The 17,891-nt window shown below is 43.4% G+C and overlaps 1 protein-coding gene across 7 annotated transcripts in view; it reads right to left on the reverse strand.

Annotated features, from left to right (window-relative positions):
* Nucleotides 1-315: 315 nt before the first annotated feature.
* Nucleotides 316-17,891, reverse strand: part of APLP2 (amyloid beta precursor like protein 2) — a 171,398-nt gene continuing 153,822 nt past the window's right edge. For 4 of the 7 annotated variants that reach the window (XM_029573898.1, XM_029573899.1, XM_029573895.1 and 1 more), the window contains 4 exons: nucleotides 15,483-15,565; nucleotides 14,918-14,992; nucleotides 5,189-5,344; nucleotides 316-1,930 (listed from right to left, as the gene is read on the reverse strand). In XM_029573898.1, the coding sequence (XP_029429758.1) occupies nucleotides 1,829-1,930; nucleotides 5,189-5,344; nucleotides 14,918-14,992; nucleotides 15,483-15,565 (416 nt within the window). In that variant the 3' untranslated portion in view covers nucleotides 316-1,828. The remainder of the gene's footprint in view (nucleotides 1,931-5,188; nucleotides 5,345-14,917; nucleotides 14,993-15,482; nucleotides 15,566-17,891) is intronic. The other 3 variants (XM_029573900.1, XM_029573896.1, XM_029573897.1) reach the window with 1 other exon arrangement.

Consider the following 17,891-nt stretch of genomic DNA (forward strand, 5'->3'; position numbering starts at 1 on the left):
CATGTTTAGCCAAATTTCATGTCCTGTGATGCTAAAGAACAGATTATGCATGTAGTAAAGAAGCAGTATAGTTGGCTAACACTGTTAATCTTACAAGAAGTTCTCTCAAATGTGGACAATAGCTTTCAGTACATGATTTCCAATGTGCTATATCACCTGGACTAGATGACAGAAGCTTCTTCAGATAAACAAATGAAAGACCAATCAGAACTGACCCAGCATAACCTTATTACCATGAAGAAAGAAGCCAAATCCTGAAAGACACGCAGAAAAAAGTCTTATAAAGTCTGGAAGCAAAAGTCAAAGAACAGAAAATCTATGGAAGTAAAGTGTTTATTGATGTGTTTAAACTTTTTACATTCCCCACAGACCACACAAAGGAGCTTGCAGGTTAAAAGTCAAATCTGTGCATAGTGGGAAAGAAAGGGGAAAAATAACCAGTCACAGGAAAATAAAACATAAAAAAACCCAAAACAAACAAACATAAAAAAAACCAAAACAAAACACCACAGGTTACCAGAACCCCCAGATTTAAAAAATAAAATAGCTGTGAGCGTTAACATCACCTATACAAGCATTACATAGACATGATAGTGAATGGAACCAAACCTCATTGCTCTCTCCTTGCTGTTTGTGAAGTAGGCAGTATTCCTTTTTCAAATCCCATTAATTTGCCCCTGTACGTATTTTAGAGATCAGCACATGTTTCTTGTGGCACCCAAGGCCCTCACTGCGGACATTTATTGCAAGGCAGGTATACAACAAAATCTTGCAAATACTTGATTCATGTTATGCAGGACGAGGGTAAAATTATAGCAGCATCTGCTATTTAATAGGCAGAGTTAAAATTTTGCCATTAGGGCAACAAAAAGAAGACTGGCCCTGTGGCTTGGCAGCATCACAGTGTAGATCTAAGTTTTATTCCTAGACCTGGGAGACAACACCTACTGGCTAACTCAGAAGTCCATTTGTGATAGGATCAGGAGGGAACCATGATCCGCACCATTTAGGGAGAAGCCTGTCACTTATAATGGCTGGACAAGACGCGAGGGACTACAAATGGGGAAATCTCAGGTAGCCTTCAGTTAAGACCCAAGCTGTAGTCCTGGTAGAGGCAGGCTCAGTTTGGGCAGAAAGCTCAAGGAGAGAGGTTGGCTACTGCAAAAAAACCAAACCAAAAAAAATCCCAAAACAAAACAAAAAAACCCCCGCAACTTGGGCTAGTTTCTTGCCTGGTTCTAACAGCATCTTTTTGCAGTTACCTATATATCATATTTAAAAAAGGAATACTGCTCAATTTTTCTCTGCATTTCACAGTATATAAAACCCAAAAACAATTTGAAGAGCCACATGTTCCTCATTTTTACAAGACAGTCAGTACAAATGACCTTCATATACAAGCAGTCTATCAGAAATAAGTCATCTAATATATATCTATATATATTTGTACATATAGATAGATATATATATATACATATATATATATAGCTTGGATGAGACCACAAATACAACAGAACCATATTTTCAGATTAATTTAATTAAAAAAAAAACAAAAAAAACTACACCTCGGTCAAATCTGAAATATATTCATCATTGAAAGTTTATATAATCATTATATTTTATTCACTCATTCAAAAGGAAAGTAACGCAGTAAATCTACAGTAGTAATTTATAGTCTTAATGATTGATCCAAGAGTTCTGAATGTAAGATGAAGCCCTCTTGAAAGCAACGGTTGGTCAGTAGTAGATCCGAAGCTGTGGATCCATCTCCCCCTCCTTTTGGCCCTCCCCTTCCCCTGGTGGGTAGCATTGCCTCCATCCAAGTTTTTTAGATTTGCATCTGTTCTAGGTATTTGTATGTGGGGTTCTCATAGCCATGATTCTGCATCTTGCTCAGATGACGCTCCTCCGGAGTCAGCATTGGATCCACCTAAAGTGAAATTACAAGGAAAAACTTGAAAAACTGAGGCACACTGGACAGAGTTCAGGTGTCCGAGGGGGTCAAGCCTAACAGGGCATATGGTGGTAGTAGAATCTGTAAAACACCACAAGGCTAACAGCCCGATCAGATCACAAGACTGCCCAACTACTTCTACCAAATTAGAAGAAAGAATTGTTTCAATTATATAGAATTAAAACGCCGCCAAAGTTTAATATTTGTCTATATCAATACCATACAGCAATAAAATTAACATTTTACTTAATAAAAATAACTTTATAAAGCTTCCTACTTAAAAACCCACAAAAACATGTTAAGTTTAGATCTATCCACTGTGAAAATTAATACAATTACTTAATATCCCATATGAATGAGATACTCATTTCACCCTTTTCTTTATTAACCCATTGTTTCTAAAATGCCTTTATATTACTCATCTCAGAAGTAACCTTAATTGCTATCCTTTAGCTCTTGAAATTTTTCTTTTCTGCATTTGCTCTTCTAACATTAATTCTCTGCACCACTCTCCTGAAGCAGAGAATTAATGTTATTTTTAGTTTTATTTCCAGTTTCGATTCTAAGAACCCTAATTTAATCTAGATAGATTTGTTTAGAATTTTTTTAACTTAGGACAAGTCAGACTTAAATTAGATTGCAGAGGTGGCCAACATTTCATGCACAAAATGCCAAGGAAATTACAACACACATTATCAAACAGCCTGATTTTCAAGAGGGGGAATGGCAAGGGAAGATTCTTCCTCCAATCCTCTCCATTAGTATCTCTCTCTTAATTGCCCCACTCTGTCCCCTTCAGTCTCAATCCTCTCACCACTCCCAAGTCCACCACTATCTCCAATCTGTGCCCACCAATCTCTCTCTCAGTCCCCCACCCTATCCTCACCAATCTGACCAGCATCCCCCTTTTCCCCTATGTTCTGTCTCAATGTGTCTCTCTCCGCACCCCATCCCCACCAGTCTCTTGGCAGCCCCAGAATGTTTACATATTTTTATATCCTGTAAATTCCAAAGCAATCTACCTCGTTCAGTAGTGTTAGACCATTCGGTGCACATAAAACACTTTCACATGGCAAATGTTCTAATGTTATTTGAAATCTCATGTTACCTGAGCTTTGGCACTGTGTATATTTAAGTGAGCTCATTAGCATACAAACATGCTAATTAGCTCATTACTACTATAAACAGTCAAATAACGCGGTTTGCCGAAAAATTTGCAAGCTGCAATTTGACTAGAAAATACATATTAGGCATGGCAGGTAGTCAGAGTGCTAGCAGGAAGACCTCCTAAGGTAGTGTAAGGGGCATGGCAAGTAGGCAAATCGGTAACAGGACCCCTAAGGAGGTACATCTGGGGCATGGAGAAGCTGCTCCACCTTCACATTTCTATAAAAGTGCCCTATTTTCCTGCACCTGTCAGCTCCTGTGATCCTTGGACCTCAGCCCCAGGGCATCCTTGACTGCCAGGTGCAGTGAATGTGCAAAGATCTTAAAGCCTCCATCTTCTATTTCCTCTACCATATTTGAACCACTGTGTTATAAAGAAACCTGCACTTAGACTCCTGGCTCTCCAGTCCGTCAACCCTCTGGCATAGCTAATATAATACTGCATGAGGTATGGGGGCTAAACACCAATTGGATTTGCAGCAAAGCCCATCTGCATCTGATACTCCATCCCCTCTAGAGCTGCTGCCTTTCCTAGTCAGGTCTCAGTGTGCTGTAAGCACTCATCATATTCATGCTATGCAGATATTGCTGGTGAAATGCACAATACTCCCCTCTACCTTAGCCAGTTGTGCCTGGATGTGACAGTTGTATAGGCTGGGGATGACCTTCCTACTAAACAATCCTGAAGAACACTTTGTAATTGGGGACTAACATGCAGTAGACACTTAAAACCCACCTTCTCCACTAATTGCATGGACTAGTTATCAATGGGAACAATTTCCCTGATGCTCCTTGCTACTACTTTTGATGCTGCCTGGCTCTTGCTCAAGGACAGTGCTATGGACCACCACCCCATTTCCTCCATAGTGGGAGGTCACCTGACTGGTGGATTAGCTTTCCTACCTCTTTCCTCTGGCTTTTACTTGAAGTGGCAGTAGGGGTAGCTGCCATTTTTGAAAGTTTTGTGATACACATTAAAAGTAAAGTATATCCCTGAGGCAGGCGCTTTCATGCCAAAACATGGGCCTATGTTGGACTGGGGGTTATAACTGAACACAACTAAGAATTTACTGATCACTGATAGTTGATGGGAGCATAATAAGGGATTGGTTTGCTAGCATATTTTGAACCAGCAGATGGAGCAGCATAAGGTGCTGTTTTCTGACACTGTCTGCAGCCCATTGTGAGGCAAGAGATGATAGATTGCACTAAGTAGCACCCAAAGTTATATATAATGCTGTGTTCTTTAATGCCGATCTAAAATGTTCTTTGAGAAAATTTTCAAAATATTCGTTGAACCTCTTTCTTGTTCTTTATCATTTAAAAATACTATATTGGAAGCCCAGACCAGATGAATTCTATACATTAGAAAAGGCTTTTATTTAACAACCTTCATTTCTGTGCATTCAAGAGGACTAACATGGCAGCTAAACTAGTTTATCCAAGTTCTGGAAGCATAGTTATCTACTAGGCCTGGACAGTGTTTACTCCAACCCCTCCCCTCTGGACAGCAGAACAGAAAAAAAAGCCCTCTACTACAAACATCAGGTGGGGTGGGGTGGTTGGACAGGATGGGGAAGGCTGCAACAAGGAACTAAATGGCTCTCCGATGTCAGATCTGCTACAGCCTTGCCCCCCTAAAGGTGGAGGATAGGAAAAGGGTAGATTAGGAATGAATAGTGAAAAGTCTCTGCTTCAGCCCCTCCCCTCCTGTCTCCTCAACAACCAGTAGCACTGCAAGGACAGGAAGGGAGGAACTGGAGCAGAACAGCTCTTCTCTGCTCTGATTTGTGAGCTCCCAGCTGCATCCCCTCCCCTGCTCTGCAGTGCAGTTGCCATAGAGACAGGAGGACAGGAGCTGAATTTTGCACATGAAAGCCACTAGACATAGGTTGGCCACCCTTGAGTTAGTATATTTGCTTACAGCAAGTTAACCCTGCCACCTGAAAGATCTTTACTGTGCTGCGTGTGAAGCTTCTTTTAAAGAGGCTCCTGCACTGCCTCTCCTCAAACCCAAGCAGCTTATAGTGTAAAACTCCCTTCCCTACAGCTAAGCCCAACTCTTACCTCCACGATTCCATGACTGATTGTTCCATATTGTCTCTTTCGCAGCAATACAAGGCTGATGACAATCACGGTGGCTATAGCAACTGCAATCACTAGCAGCCCAATCAAGGCACTGCTGCTAAAGCTGAACTCATCATGCATTGATCCCTCTGATTCCTAAGGAGAGGAAAAGATTAAATATTTAATGTTTCAAGATACTACTGCAAAGCACCTTGGAATTGGCCAATTCATCACTTACATATGCTAGTCAGGCATAGGCTTGAGAAATGTGCAGCTGTATGAAAACTAAAACCTACCCCATAACCTCAAAGCCCTCCAAGTATACATTATAAAAGCAACAGCACCACAAAACCCTCCCCGTGCCTCAGATGTTTCAAAGCTTTATAAGGGAAGGGGGATATGATGCCTTGGATTCTGAATATATCGAAGTGTGATATAATTTGTGACAATCAACATACCAAGCATCCCTTGACCAAACCTGGTTTCTTCCCTCACTGGGCTCTACCTCCACTTTTAAGAAAAAGGGAATGAGGAAACCTACCATTTTTTACAGTATTAATGGGGGTTTTTTAAAGTGTTGGTTTACTGCAATGTCAGCTGTTGCCTTTTTTTGCATCTCTTGTTTTGAAAGGATTAGGGGGTACAGTGTGTTTGTTGACCCATACCACCATATATATAAAAAATCAGAATGAAATTCTTTAAGAAGGGGTTCCTAATGTGGACTGAGGTATATTTTAATATTGCACAATAGTTCAAATGGGTATCTGTGTTGAAAGGTCACCAATAATACCACAACTAACTACAAAGTCTGAGCTACATTCAACCCTGCAAGTTGTACCAACCATAAAAACTAGCAAAGCTGTAAGCTCAGAGTTTACCCAGAAGTTCACATGGCATTTTTTTTTTAAGGAATAAATATAAGCCACAATCTAGTATGTACTTAGGCAGTTTAGAAATGCTTAACAAATTAACATACATACTTCGAGCCAGACTTAGCCTATCCAAAGCAGTCTGTGCTTTGTACCACCATGAGCTAATCTATGTCAATGATACTTGTACTTCTTCCCTTCAGCCCTCTTCCTTCAACACTTTCTGTCTTGCATATCAGGACGTGTTCATTTCAACTCCCCTCATCGATGGTTTCAACTCATTGCTAGCCATAAAGGACCATAGCATGATAACCACTCATTTCACAATCTGACAGGCAGGATGAGAACACTGCTTGTTGGCAACCCACCAGATTTCAAGCCAAATCCCTCAAGTGATTTTCATAGGGTGAGTGGGTCACAGATAGATAGACATAGTCTGGCCATAAGATATTTTATTTTTCCTCTTCAGAAAAAAAGCACCTAAAATTTTTTTTAAAAATGTCTTCCATGGTTTCATCACAAAAAATTGCTTACGACTTGCCATGAGGTTTCTAACAATGCTTACCAGCAAAGATGGTAAAGCAGAGTTGCTTACCTGTAACAGGTGTTCTCACAGGACAGCAGGATGTTAGTCCTCACAGGATTCTATTCACCAACCAACCTCGTTTCCTTTGTGCAACAATTCTACAACTCCAGATGTCAAGGAAACCCCTTGATATGTGGTTTGTGTGCGGTCGCTATTAATAGATCAACCACTCTGTGGCTGGCCTGTTTTAATAGCTCCCGTGTTTTATTCTTTAATTTTCTTATTCAACAATTTTTCTTTTCAATTTTTCAATTTTTATTCAATTATCTGTGCCTTTGTTTTCCCGATGTGTGGTCTGACCCATCAATAACTTTTGCTGAGTACTTATCTTGTTTTCAAGATGCTGATTGCTACCGCTACTTATGGGTGCAGCTCATAATCAGCATCTTGAAAACAAGATAAGTACTCAATAAAAGATAATGACAAGTTATGGTCCATTAATAGCTACTGCACACAAACCACATATCAAGGGGTTTCCTTGACATCTGGAGTTGTAGAATTGAGTCCTCACAGGACAGCAGGATGGTAGTCCTCACATATAGGTGAGTACTGAGCTGAGGATAGCGGCAGTAGCCACAGAGGCATTCATGGAGCGGGATGCCAGTGGTTGGTGTTCCACCTTCATGGAGCGGAAGGATGGAGGGCTGCCATCTCCAAAAAAAAAAAAACCAAAAACAGGGGTGGATAAGAGTATGGGGCAGGGGTGTGGCCTGCTTGTTGCAGCGGTTGCTACCCCTAATTGAGCTGGATGTTCACTTGGATGCAGATCCGGCACTGCTCTCTACATTGGTGGTGGGGAATTAGGGCTGGAGGGTACTGGAAGCCAATAGTAACAGGTGGGAGAGAGAAAAAGATTAAAAAAAAAAAAAAAAAGGATAAAGTGCGTAGCTTGCTTGGTAGACTGGATGGGCCGTTCGGTCTTCTTCTGCCGTCATTTCTATGTTTCTATGTTAGGATGCCTGAGCAATGCACCAAATATACTCAAAGACATGCAACAGGCACAACAACTGGGGTGGAATTTGATAGAGGGCATCCTGAACCCTACTGGGTTGGCAGAAGGATGCCGGTACCTCAGTTCACAAATAAGTTGCGTAGCACAGACTGGCTGAAGATGGAATCTTGTCTGCCAGCCTTGTCTAAATAATGGGCTGCGAAGGTGTGGAGAGAGCTCCACAGATGTCAGCAAGAGGCCTTACAGATGTCAGCAAGCGGCACAGAGCATAGGTGCACTACTGATGTTGCCATGGCCCTAACAGAGTGTGCTTTAACACAGTCTCGTAGGGGAATGCCTGCCTGTTGGTAACAAAAGGAAATATAGTCCGCTAACCAGGAGGAGAGAGTGCTTACCCACAGGTTTACCCAATTTGATGGGATCGAAGGAAACCATTGAGTGCATTTCCTGTGGGCAGCTGTACGGTCTAGATAAAAAGCTAGAGCACGTTTACAGTCAAGGGTATGCAGAGCCTGTTCTCCTGGGTTTGAGTGGGGCCTGAGAAAGAAAGTGGGTAGTATAATGGATTGATTGATATGACACTCCAATACTATCTTAGGCAGAAAGTTAGGGTGAGTGTGGAGTACTACCCTATCATGCAGAAGTTTAGTGTAAGGCGAGTAGGTAACTAAGGCCTGTAATTCACTAACTCTGAAGGCGGAAGTGATTGTCAAAAGAAAAATCACTTTCCATGTGAGATAGCGGAGATCACAGGATTGGAGAAGCTCAAACGGCGGTTTCATGAGCCTACCCAAAACCATGTTGAGGTCCCAAGAAGGGCCGGAGGGCGCAGTGAAGGTTTAAGGTGAAGCAAGCCCTTCAAAAAGCGTGTGACAAGGGGTTGTACTGAAATGGGTACATCCCTGACACCTTTATGGAAGGCAGCTACTGCATTGATATGTACCCTGATAGAAGTTTTGAGGCCTGACTGACAGGTGCCAGAGATAGTCCAGAAACTTCAGTGTGGAACAAGTGAAGGGATCAATGGACATGGAAGTACACCATACCGTAAACCTGTTCCATTTGTAATGTTAAGACTGCCTTGTGGAAGGCTTTCGTCAAGCCACTAGGACACGGGAAACCAGCTCTGAAAGGTTAAGAGGTTGAAGTACACGAATGACAAACAAATACTCATCCCCATAACAGAATCTCTACACAAAACCATTTCGTACTGGAATAACTGCTTATCATCAATAAATAAACTACTTGACAGCCTCAAACTGGTTCTAAACACAAACAAAACTGAAATCCTCCTTATCGTTCCCGAAAATTACGTCCCACCTAACAATTCTACTTCTAGCCAATCTCCTAGCAACTCCAAAGACATCTCTTCGCCACAAGTAAGAGACCTTGGAGTACTCCTAGATAAACTCAGCCTCAACAAGTTCATAAACACTACAAAAGAGTGCTTCTTTAAACTGCAAGTATTAAAAAAATTAAAGCCACTACTACTCTACAGAGACTTCCGCCTGGTTCTACACGCCATCATACTACCGAAATTGGACTACTGCAACTCACTCCTTCTCTGACTTCCCGGTAGCACCACCAAACCACTTCAGATGGTCATGAACGCTACGGCCAGAATTCTTACAAAACACCAAAAAAAGGGATCATATCACCCCAATATTCCAATAAAACCATTATGATGATACATAAGGCACTACATAACATCTCTCCTCTCAATTTAACTTATCAACTTCAGCCACACACCTCTAAGAGACTGACTAGAAGTGCGTACAGAAATATGCTATGCACCCAGCCGGCGAAAACCTCCCTGAGGAAACGCGCACTATCCACAGCCGGCCCCACTCTCTGGAACTCGCTCCCTCCAGACCTGCGCCTCGAACCCTGCCACATAACATTCAAAAAGAAGCTAAAGACTTGGTTTTTCGCACAAGCTTTCCCGGAGAGCTAAGAACCAGAATAAGACAATATCTGCGTAGACTCAGACCGACCATTACCTCCTGTAAATAGTTACTGTTCATTTCGCTATCGCTATGTAACTAGATATGTTTTAATCACTGTAACCTCCTCCAAGTTCCCCTGCCCCTTTATGTTATCTGTTATCATGTTTCGATGTAAACTGCCCACCGAGGCGTCAGTTTTATTTCCTTGTAAACCGGTGTGATATGTATATTATACAGGAACATCGGTATATAAAAACTAAAAATAAATGAATAAATAAATAAATATAAGTATTAACCTTTCAACATCCAGGCAGTCAGGGAGAGGGCCAGGAGGTAGTGGTGATGAAGGCAGTCGTTGTTCTGAGTGATCAGAAGTGGGTCCTTCCCCAGAGGAATGTGCCGGTGTACCAATAGGTTGTGGAGAATTGGAAACCAGACCTGGTGTGGCCAATGAGGGGCTATGAGAATCATTAGTCCCTTGTCTCTTCGCAGCTTCACGAGAGTCTTTGAAATGAGTGGAAGTGGAGGGTACGCATAAAGGAGACCGCTGTCCCACGAGAGAGAGAAAGTGTCTCTTGGTTGAAAGTGTTGGCTGCGAGTGAGGGAGCAGAAGATCCCTACTTTGTGGTTTTAAATTGACGCAAAGAGGTCTATGTGAGGGTAATCCCAATGTTGGAATATTGAGTCCGCTACAGTGGGGTTGAGGGACTACGCGTGCGGTTGAAAAGTGCAACTCAGCTTGTCTGCCAACACACTGTCCACTCCCAGCAAGTAGGTGGTCCTGAGGTACATTGAGTGGGAAAGGGCATCCGCCGATATCTGTGCAGCTTCATGACAAGGGAGGTAGGAGTCCTTTCCCCCCTGCTTGTTGATGTACCACATGGCCACCTGGTTGTCAGTTTGAATCAGGATAACCTGGTTGGAGAGGTGATCTTGAAAAGTCCTGAGAACATATCTGATTGCATGAAGCTCCAGTAATTTATCTGGTGTTTGGCTCCCTCTGGGGACCAGATGCCTTGAGTTTGCAGGTGTGCCATGTGAGCACCCCAGCCGAGGTTGGAGGCATCTGTTAAGGTTATTTGAGGTTCTGGAATCTGAAATGGAAGGCCTTGACCCAGATTGGATTGGTTTTCCCACCAAGCTAGCGATAGACGGAGCTGTTTGGTGATGCGGATTGTGGAGGACATTGGCTGAGAAGACTGAGTCCACTGCAATCTTAGAGTCCACTGCATGACTCATGGCAAGGCGAGCCATGGGAGTGACATGCACTGTGGAGGCCATATGACCCAATAATATTAGGAAGTGATGTGCAGTTCAGTGTTGTCGAGACTGCAGTCGATGGGCCAGAGAAGCGAGAGTGAGAGCCCGATCCTGAGGTAGGAAAGCTTCCACTTTTAGAGTGTCCAATTCTTCCCCTATGAATAAGAGTTTGTGAAGGAACTAGCCTGGATTTTTGATAGTTTATGAGAAAACCTAGGGAGATCAGGGAATGCAAAGTGAGGCAAAGGGACGTCAGTGCACTTTGCCAAGTGGGAGCCCTGATCAACCAATCGTTCAGATAGGGGTAGACGTGGACCCTGACTTCTGAGATAGGCAGCTACTACCACGAGGCATTTGGTAAAGACGCATGGGGCAGATGCTAGGCCGAAAGGAATCACATGAATCTGCGATGTGACAGAGTGATTGAAATGTGCATGTAGGCGCCCTGAAGGTCTAGAGAACAGAGCCAGTCTTCCTTTGAAGAAGGGGAAGAAGAGAACCCAAGATCACCATCTTGAACTTTTCTCTTTGTAGGTATTTGTTTAGAGTGTGAAGATCCAATATTGGGTGCACCCCACCTGACTTTTTTGGTATCAGGAAATACCTGGAATAGAACTCCTGCCCTTGTTCTGAGAGGGGCACTGGTTCTATTGCTCGGGACTGGAGAAGGAGGGAGACCTCCTGCTCCAAGAGTGATGAATGGTCGGATGTTCCCCACATCAGCAGAGGCGGGGAATCCAGTGGGACAGAGAGAAAGTTAAGGTGGTAACCTTTGGACACTATTGCCAGTACCCACTGATCCGTGGTGACTGTGTGCCATAGGCTGGAGAAGTGGCACAACCGGCCACCGACCAGAATGGTCGGACGTGGAAGCTGGGTACTGCTCTCTAGAAAAGAGTCAAAAACCTACCGCTGGACCTGGTTGAGTGGCTGGCTGTGATTTCTGCCCTCTAGGCTGTCTAGGTTGGCCTTTTTGGTAAGGCTTAGAAGGCTGATCCCTGGTCGCTGGGAGATAGTATCTTCTCTGCCAGTAGAATTGTCTCTTAGAATCCCTCTTAAAAGATCTTTTGGATGAAGAGGGATCAGAAGGCAGTAAAGAGCTGGCGCAGGGTCTTTTGGTGGTCTTTGAGCTGTGCCACTGCTTCTTGAATCTTTTCACAGAAAGGTTTATCCCCCACACAGGGCAGGTCAGCCAATCTGTCTTGTACCTCTGGTTTGAGGTCTGAAGATTTCAGCCAGGCCCATCCCCTTGCACTGATACCGGCTGCTGACACCCTGGAAGCAGTGTCAAAGATGTCATACACTGATTGCACTTCATGCTTGCCAGCATCTAAACCTTTTTGTGCTAGGGCATGAAGCTGGTCCTGGAACTGCAGAGATAAGGCTTCAGCAAAGTCTTGAATCTTTGTGAACAAGGCCCTATTATATTGGGTCATATAAAGTTGGTAGGATGCAATGCGCGAGATGAGCACTGATCCATGGAATACCAGTCTTCCAAATGCATCCAAAAACTTCTGATCTTTCCCTGGGGGAATGGATGAATGAGGCTTGGAGCATCTGGCCCTCTTTTAGGCAGACTCTACGACCGAGTGATGATCTGAGTTCTTTGAAAGCCAGGGGCTGACTGAACTAAGTAGGTGGCATCTGCTTTTCGATTAACAGGTGCCACCGAGCCAGGGTGCTCCCAGTTTCTCTTCAAAAGGTCCAAAAGGATGTTATGAATAGGAACATTATTTCTTTTGGAGCATCGAGAAATTGTAGAGGTTCTAGCATCTGGTGTCTCGAGTCTTCCTCTGTCTGAAGCTGGAATGGGACTGTTTCAGACATCTCCTTTACAAAATTAATAAAGGAAAAGTCCTCTGTAGGAGAACGCTTCCTTTCATCAGGAGGGGAGGACTGGGAAGGTAGATCATCTGAATCCTGGGACGAATCGTCGGTCCAAGGATTATAAGTGTCATCACCAGCTCCTGAGTGTTCTTCAGAAGGAAGTAATGTGGTTATACCTGAAGGCCCTGGCCTGGGCATAGATGGTCCCGAAGGAGAAATCAAAGGCATCGATGGAGGCATCGAGGGCATCTATGGCGGTATGGCTGGCATCGACAGAGGCACAGATGGAATCAGTGACATCGATGGATGAGTCGGTGGCGGCACTCCCGATGGTGGAATGAAGAGTGGTGTTTCTTCATCTTCCTCCAACAAGGGAAATCGGTGAGGAAGGAGTCAGGTCCCTCTGATCCACCGGAAGGGCACCGATTATCTTGTCCATTCTAGCCAATAGCGGTGCCAACGCCACGGGAATCGGATCGATGACCGGAGGAGGAACTGGCATCGATGGAAGTTGGAAGCACTGGAGTGCTTTGCCGATGGCCTCTTGGATCATCCGATCCAATTCCTCATGGAAACCTGAGGCATGAATACCCTGTTCTGGAGCGGGAGAAAGCACTGGCGTAGCCGGAAGGTCCACCAGTGAAGGTGAAATCGCGGATCCCAGTACCTGTCCAGGTGGGGAACGCCTCAGTGATCCAGAGACAGAAGAGGACGACGCCTTTTCTGTACGGAGCTTCTTAGCCAGAGGCTCAGACGACGATGTCGAGGGTTTACCTGTATCGATGTTTTTCTTGACCGGGTGTTTTTCCAGAGGAGGAACAGAGGGGTGTCGACACCTGTGGAGTCATCAAGGCTGGTCGGACAGCAGCAGATTCACGGTGCTGGCGCAAAGTAGATGGCACTGGTTCAGATGACGGTCGACGCAATCGATGGAGTCTGGGTTTTTGGCCGAAAGAGAAGACCCATCCTATCGAGTCGAGCCTTACGACCTTTTGGTGTCATTTGAGCACATTTGGTGCAAGTAAGGACATCGTGGCTGGACCCTAAGCACATTACCCAGACCGTGTGAGGGTCAGTGATAGACATTGTTCTAGTGCAGTTGGGGCACCGTTGGAAAGCCATGGCTTCGACAAAATTTAGTTGCGGTACGGTCGATGGCCGGAAGGCCATGATGGAAAAAAAAACTCGACAGGAATTGACCGCAAGCGGGCAAAAAACTTACCGTTCGACCGCAGAGCAAAGAAATCGATAAGGGGACCCCTGTAGGGTAAATGATTTTGAAATTTTTCAAAGTTCGGTGAGGAAAATTCTTATCAGGAATCTCTGAAGAGCTCCTTAACCTGCTTGGCTACTGCTGTGCGGAAAAAAGACTGAAGGGGGACCCCTGCTGGCTGCAGGGTAGGTGCTATGCTGGGCATGCCCAGTAGGTGCCAGTCAAAGTTCTGGAAACTTTGAAAAGTGTTCCATGATTGGGATCCATCCTGATGATATCACCCATATGTGAGGACTACCATCCTTGCTTGTCCTGTGAGAATACCCAAAACAGTAACAAAATTCAGGAATGCCTATAACAGAAATGGTGGCTGTACTGGTTTAGGGCCTATGGTGACAGCTGGTGGAGGCATTAGGTTAAGCTGGATGGACCAAGAGCTCCTTATCTGCCAAATATTAGTATGGAATGAGTTTGTCTAATGGGTTCTGTAGGATTTAAATAACTTACTTCATAAGTTATTTTTGTTGTACAGCACATGGGTAAATTTATTTTTTTTTAAACAGAATACAGATGACCTGAGATCTAAGCAGGCACACAGAATACCAAAGAAAAGTGAGATTTGTGAAGAAAAGTATTTTCCCCAAACAGCTGGCACTAATAGTTGCTATCCCTCATATATACACTCTCCTTCAGTGGTTAGCAACATATACACAACCCTCTTGTGACTCATATGCACATCAAGAATTTCTAGGTTACACAAGGTTAAAATTTAATTTGATTGAGTGTCATATTTACTGCCCAGTCAATGCTAAATGCAGTTCATGTTAGAGCTGCTTTCCCACAACACGCTTTAAAAAAAACAACAGAATTGATAAAAAACGGAACAAATTGGTCTCACTGGTGAAAAAAAAGCTACTGGAGAGAACAACTTCCTCCATTTCACTACTTTACCACCCAGTGCTGCATGTTCTTAACAGATCACAGTACCCATAGTATTTTAATGGCCTCTCTCAATTAAGGGAACACAGAACAATGACCAAAACAACCAATGCCCTTTTTGATGGCTACATACATACCGGCTCCTCCACCAGTCCACTGACTCTCTCTGCATTGAAAATCATTTCCTTCACATCAAGGGTTTCATCAATTACCTGAAAACAGTCACGAAGGCATTTTATGCAAAGAAACCAGCAGCAAAGCACAAAGGGAAAGAGTCAAGATCAGGGAGGCTAGAAAATTCAGCAAGGTCAACTAAGGCCTTCAACTGTCTGACCAGTTCAACAAAGCAGAAACCGCTCCTGGACCAGTCAGCTTAACTCCGTAATAGCTTATTAACTAAGCCCACACCCTCAGTACCCCAAACACAAAAGTAATTACCACACCTCCATCGGCTTCCGTCTGTTTAAATTCTCTGTTCGAAATCATTCGTCACACTGAAAGCTTAAACTGAACTCGCAAAGAGGGGCAAGCACACAACTGTTTTAATCCTTTTACTGTCTGGTGCCTATCTTCTGCCAAATGCATTAGTATTTTGAGAGTACAGAGCTACAGTCCATACCATATTATTCAGCCTACAAAAGGGGAAAGACAAGGAAAGAACCACCACCACAAACCAGTTTCCTCATGAAATCAGTTGCTTACCGCTTTCTCGTTCACCTTGTTCTTGCTGTTAATCACCTTCTCTTCAGCACCTATCAGTCCATCCAGATTTGCCATGCCAGACCCTGTGTATGAATTAAAAAAAAAAAAAGGGAGAGATTAGAGATGGGTTAGAAGGCAATCTCCCTCTTTATTAAAAAAAAAACCAAAACATCCTAAGTCTAATAATGCAATAGCCTCCATATACTGTGCAAGACTTTTATTGACATTTTAAAGTAATAAATAAGAACCACTGCCCAATTTAATAGCATTTTATTAAAAATACAAAAATCCAACCTTCTCTAAGTAAACTGGGCTTTTCAAGAATATAAGGAAATGTAAGATTGGTGGTAGAATAAAATCCATGTCACAGCAGGAAGAGCTGCAGATTTTCATAGATTTTTCAATACCTGTGAGCTCTCTCCAGGTCAGAGGAATTTCTGGAAGTCTAACGGGGCAGTATTCAAAACCCATTTACATAGGAAAAACAGTTTTAACTAAAGAAATGAAAACTGCCCACCACCAATGCAGGGAAAATTATGTGCATTATTCTACAATGCATGCAATTTTACCTGCATTATTTAAAAACATTCCAGCAGGTGGTGTTAGAGGTTGGGGGAAGGCCACAACATACTTCGTTCTGACTAGGAAAGTGCCCACAGAAAAAAGCAGGTGCAAATCTCTGCTTTGATTGGTGCAAACTCCACAGGTAAAAAGTACCCACAGAGTTTGCATCAATGTGGGAAGCTTGGTTATTGACCCCTTAAGATCTGGATTTACTAAGGATTTTCTCCCACTCTTAGTCTATTGGAAGAAACAGCTTAGTAAATCAGGCTCTTTGTGACTAATGGCTCTATAAACCCAGAGGCTTCCTCCTCTGCTGCCGCCTGCAATCCAGCTGACAAGGACATTTCAGGCACAGACCCTTATAGCTATAATAATCTATCCCCGGCTTCAACAGATTTCCCACAGATACCTAGGCACAGTTAATCTCACTTAAGTATAGGTTCACCTGCAAACCAGATAGCAAACAATTTTCATATTGGTCTCATTTACCATCATTTACCCATTCTGTGCAATTTTCTTTCAAAATTTGGAATGCCATTGCAAAAGGCACATGCCAGTCCTGGGCAATATACAATCTAGTGCAAGTTAGCAATTGCGCATTGTGAATAATGTAAAATAATAAGAGCAAGGGTGGAAAAACCTTTTAAAAGATTAGGCACGACAATACATTTTTATTGTGCCATGGAATAATGATTTTTTTAGCAGAACCTGTTTTTGTTTGGGATTTTCATTATGCTGGTTTTCCTTTACTTATTTTGTAGGGCCAGGGGTAGTTCTATAATGAGGCAGAGTGAGGCAGCCGCTTCAGGTGGCAAAATTTGGAGGCGGCAAAACTGCCCCCCCCCCCTCCCCAAAACTCTTCTAGTGGCCGCCTCACCCTGCCACCAAAACAAAAGGACCAGTGGGCTGCCGGTGGAACCCAATCTGCCCGACAGTGAAGAAAAGAGGCAGCTCAGCGGCCTAAAAATAAGCAAAGGCCCGGTGGGCCACTGGCAGAGCCCAACCTAACTAGCGGCAAAGAAAAGAAAAGGCCCAGCGGCCACTGACAGAACCTAACCCTCTGGCAGCTGAAGAACAAGCAAAGGCCTCGTGTGCCGTCAGCAGAGCCCAACCTGCTGGCAGCTGAAAAGCACATGACCCAAGGGCCTCCGGTGGAGCTCAACTAGCCAGTGGCAGAGAAACAATGAAGGACCCACCCATCTTCTGCTGCTGCTAGGCTTAGCAGCAGCAAAAGAAAATGAGGTTACAGCTGACTGCTGAGCTCAGCTGCCAACAGCCTGAAAATGTGGGAGTGAGGTAGGAGGAGTGGGTATGCGTTTGAAGAGCATGTGTGCGAATATGAGTAAGCAAGAGCCTCTGTGTGTGTGAGCATACGTGGAGAGTGAGAACCTGTGTTTGTGTGAGAGCATCTGTATACATGAGTGAGGGAAAAGAAAGTTCCCCCTTCCTGCCACCATATCTCCCTCTCCCACTAATCCACAGGAATTCCAGGATGACTGGAAACCAAAAGTTCCCAGGTATGGATTATTTTTTATTCTTATTAAGGTTTATTAGGTACTATTTCATATGTCTGCTATTTGGAAATATTAATGTTTGGGAAAAATGTCATAATTTATGAGATTAATTATTGGTTGTTACACTATTCATCAGCTGTTTTGAAATATTTTTTCTTAGTATGGTTTTATTATGATTGTTTCATATTTCTTGATTTTATTGTTTTGAGGAATGGCATTTGTTTTTCCATTGTTGCACTGCATACAGTACAGCTTGTTGTGGTTTTCAGTTTTTGTCTACGTTTATACTGTACAGTCTTTTTATTCTGTATCTAGTGAGGATTTGTATGTG

The sequence above is a fragment of the Rhinatrema bivittatum genome, chromosome 12, assembly GCF_901001135.1.
Source record: "Rhinatrema bivittatum chromosome 12, aRhiBiv1.1, whole genome shotgun sequence".
NCBI lineage: Eukaryota > Metazoa > Chordata > Amphibia > Gymnophiona > Rhinatrematidae > Rhinatrema > Rhinatrema bivittatum.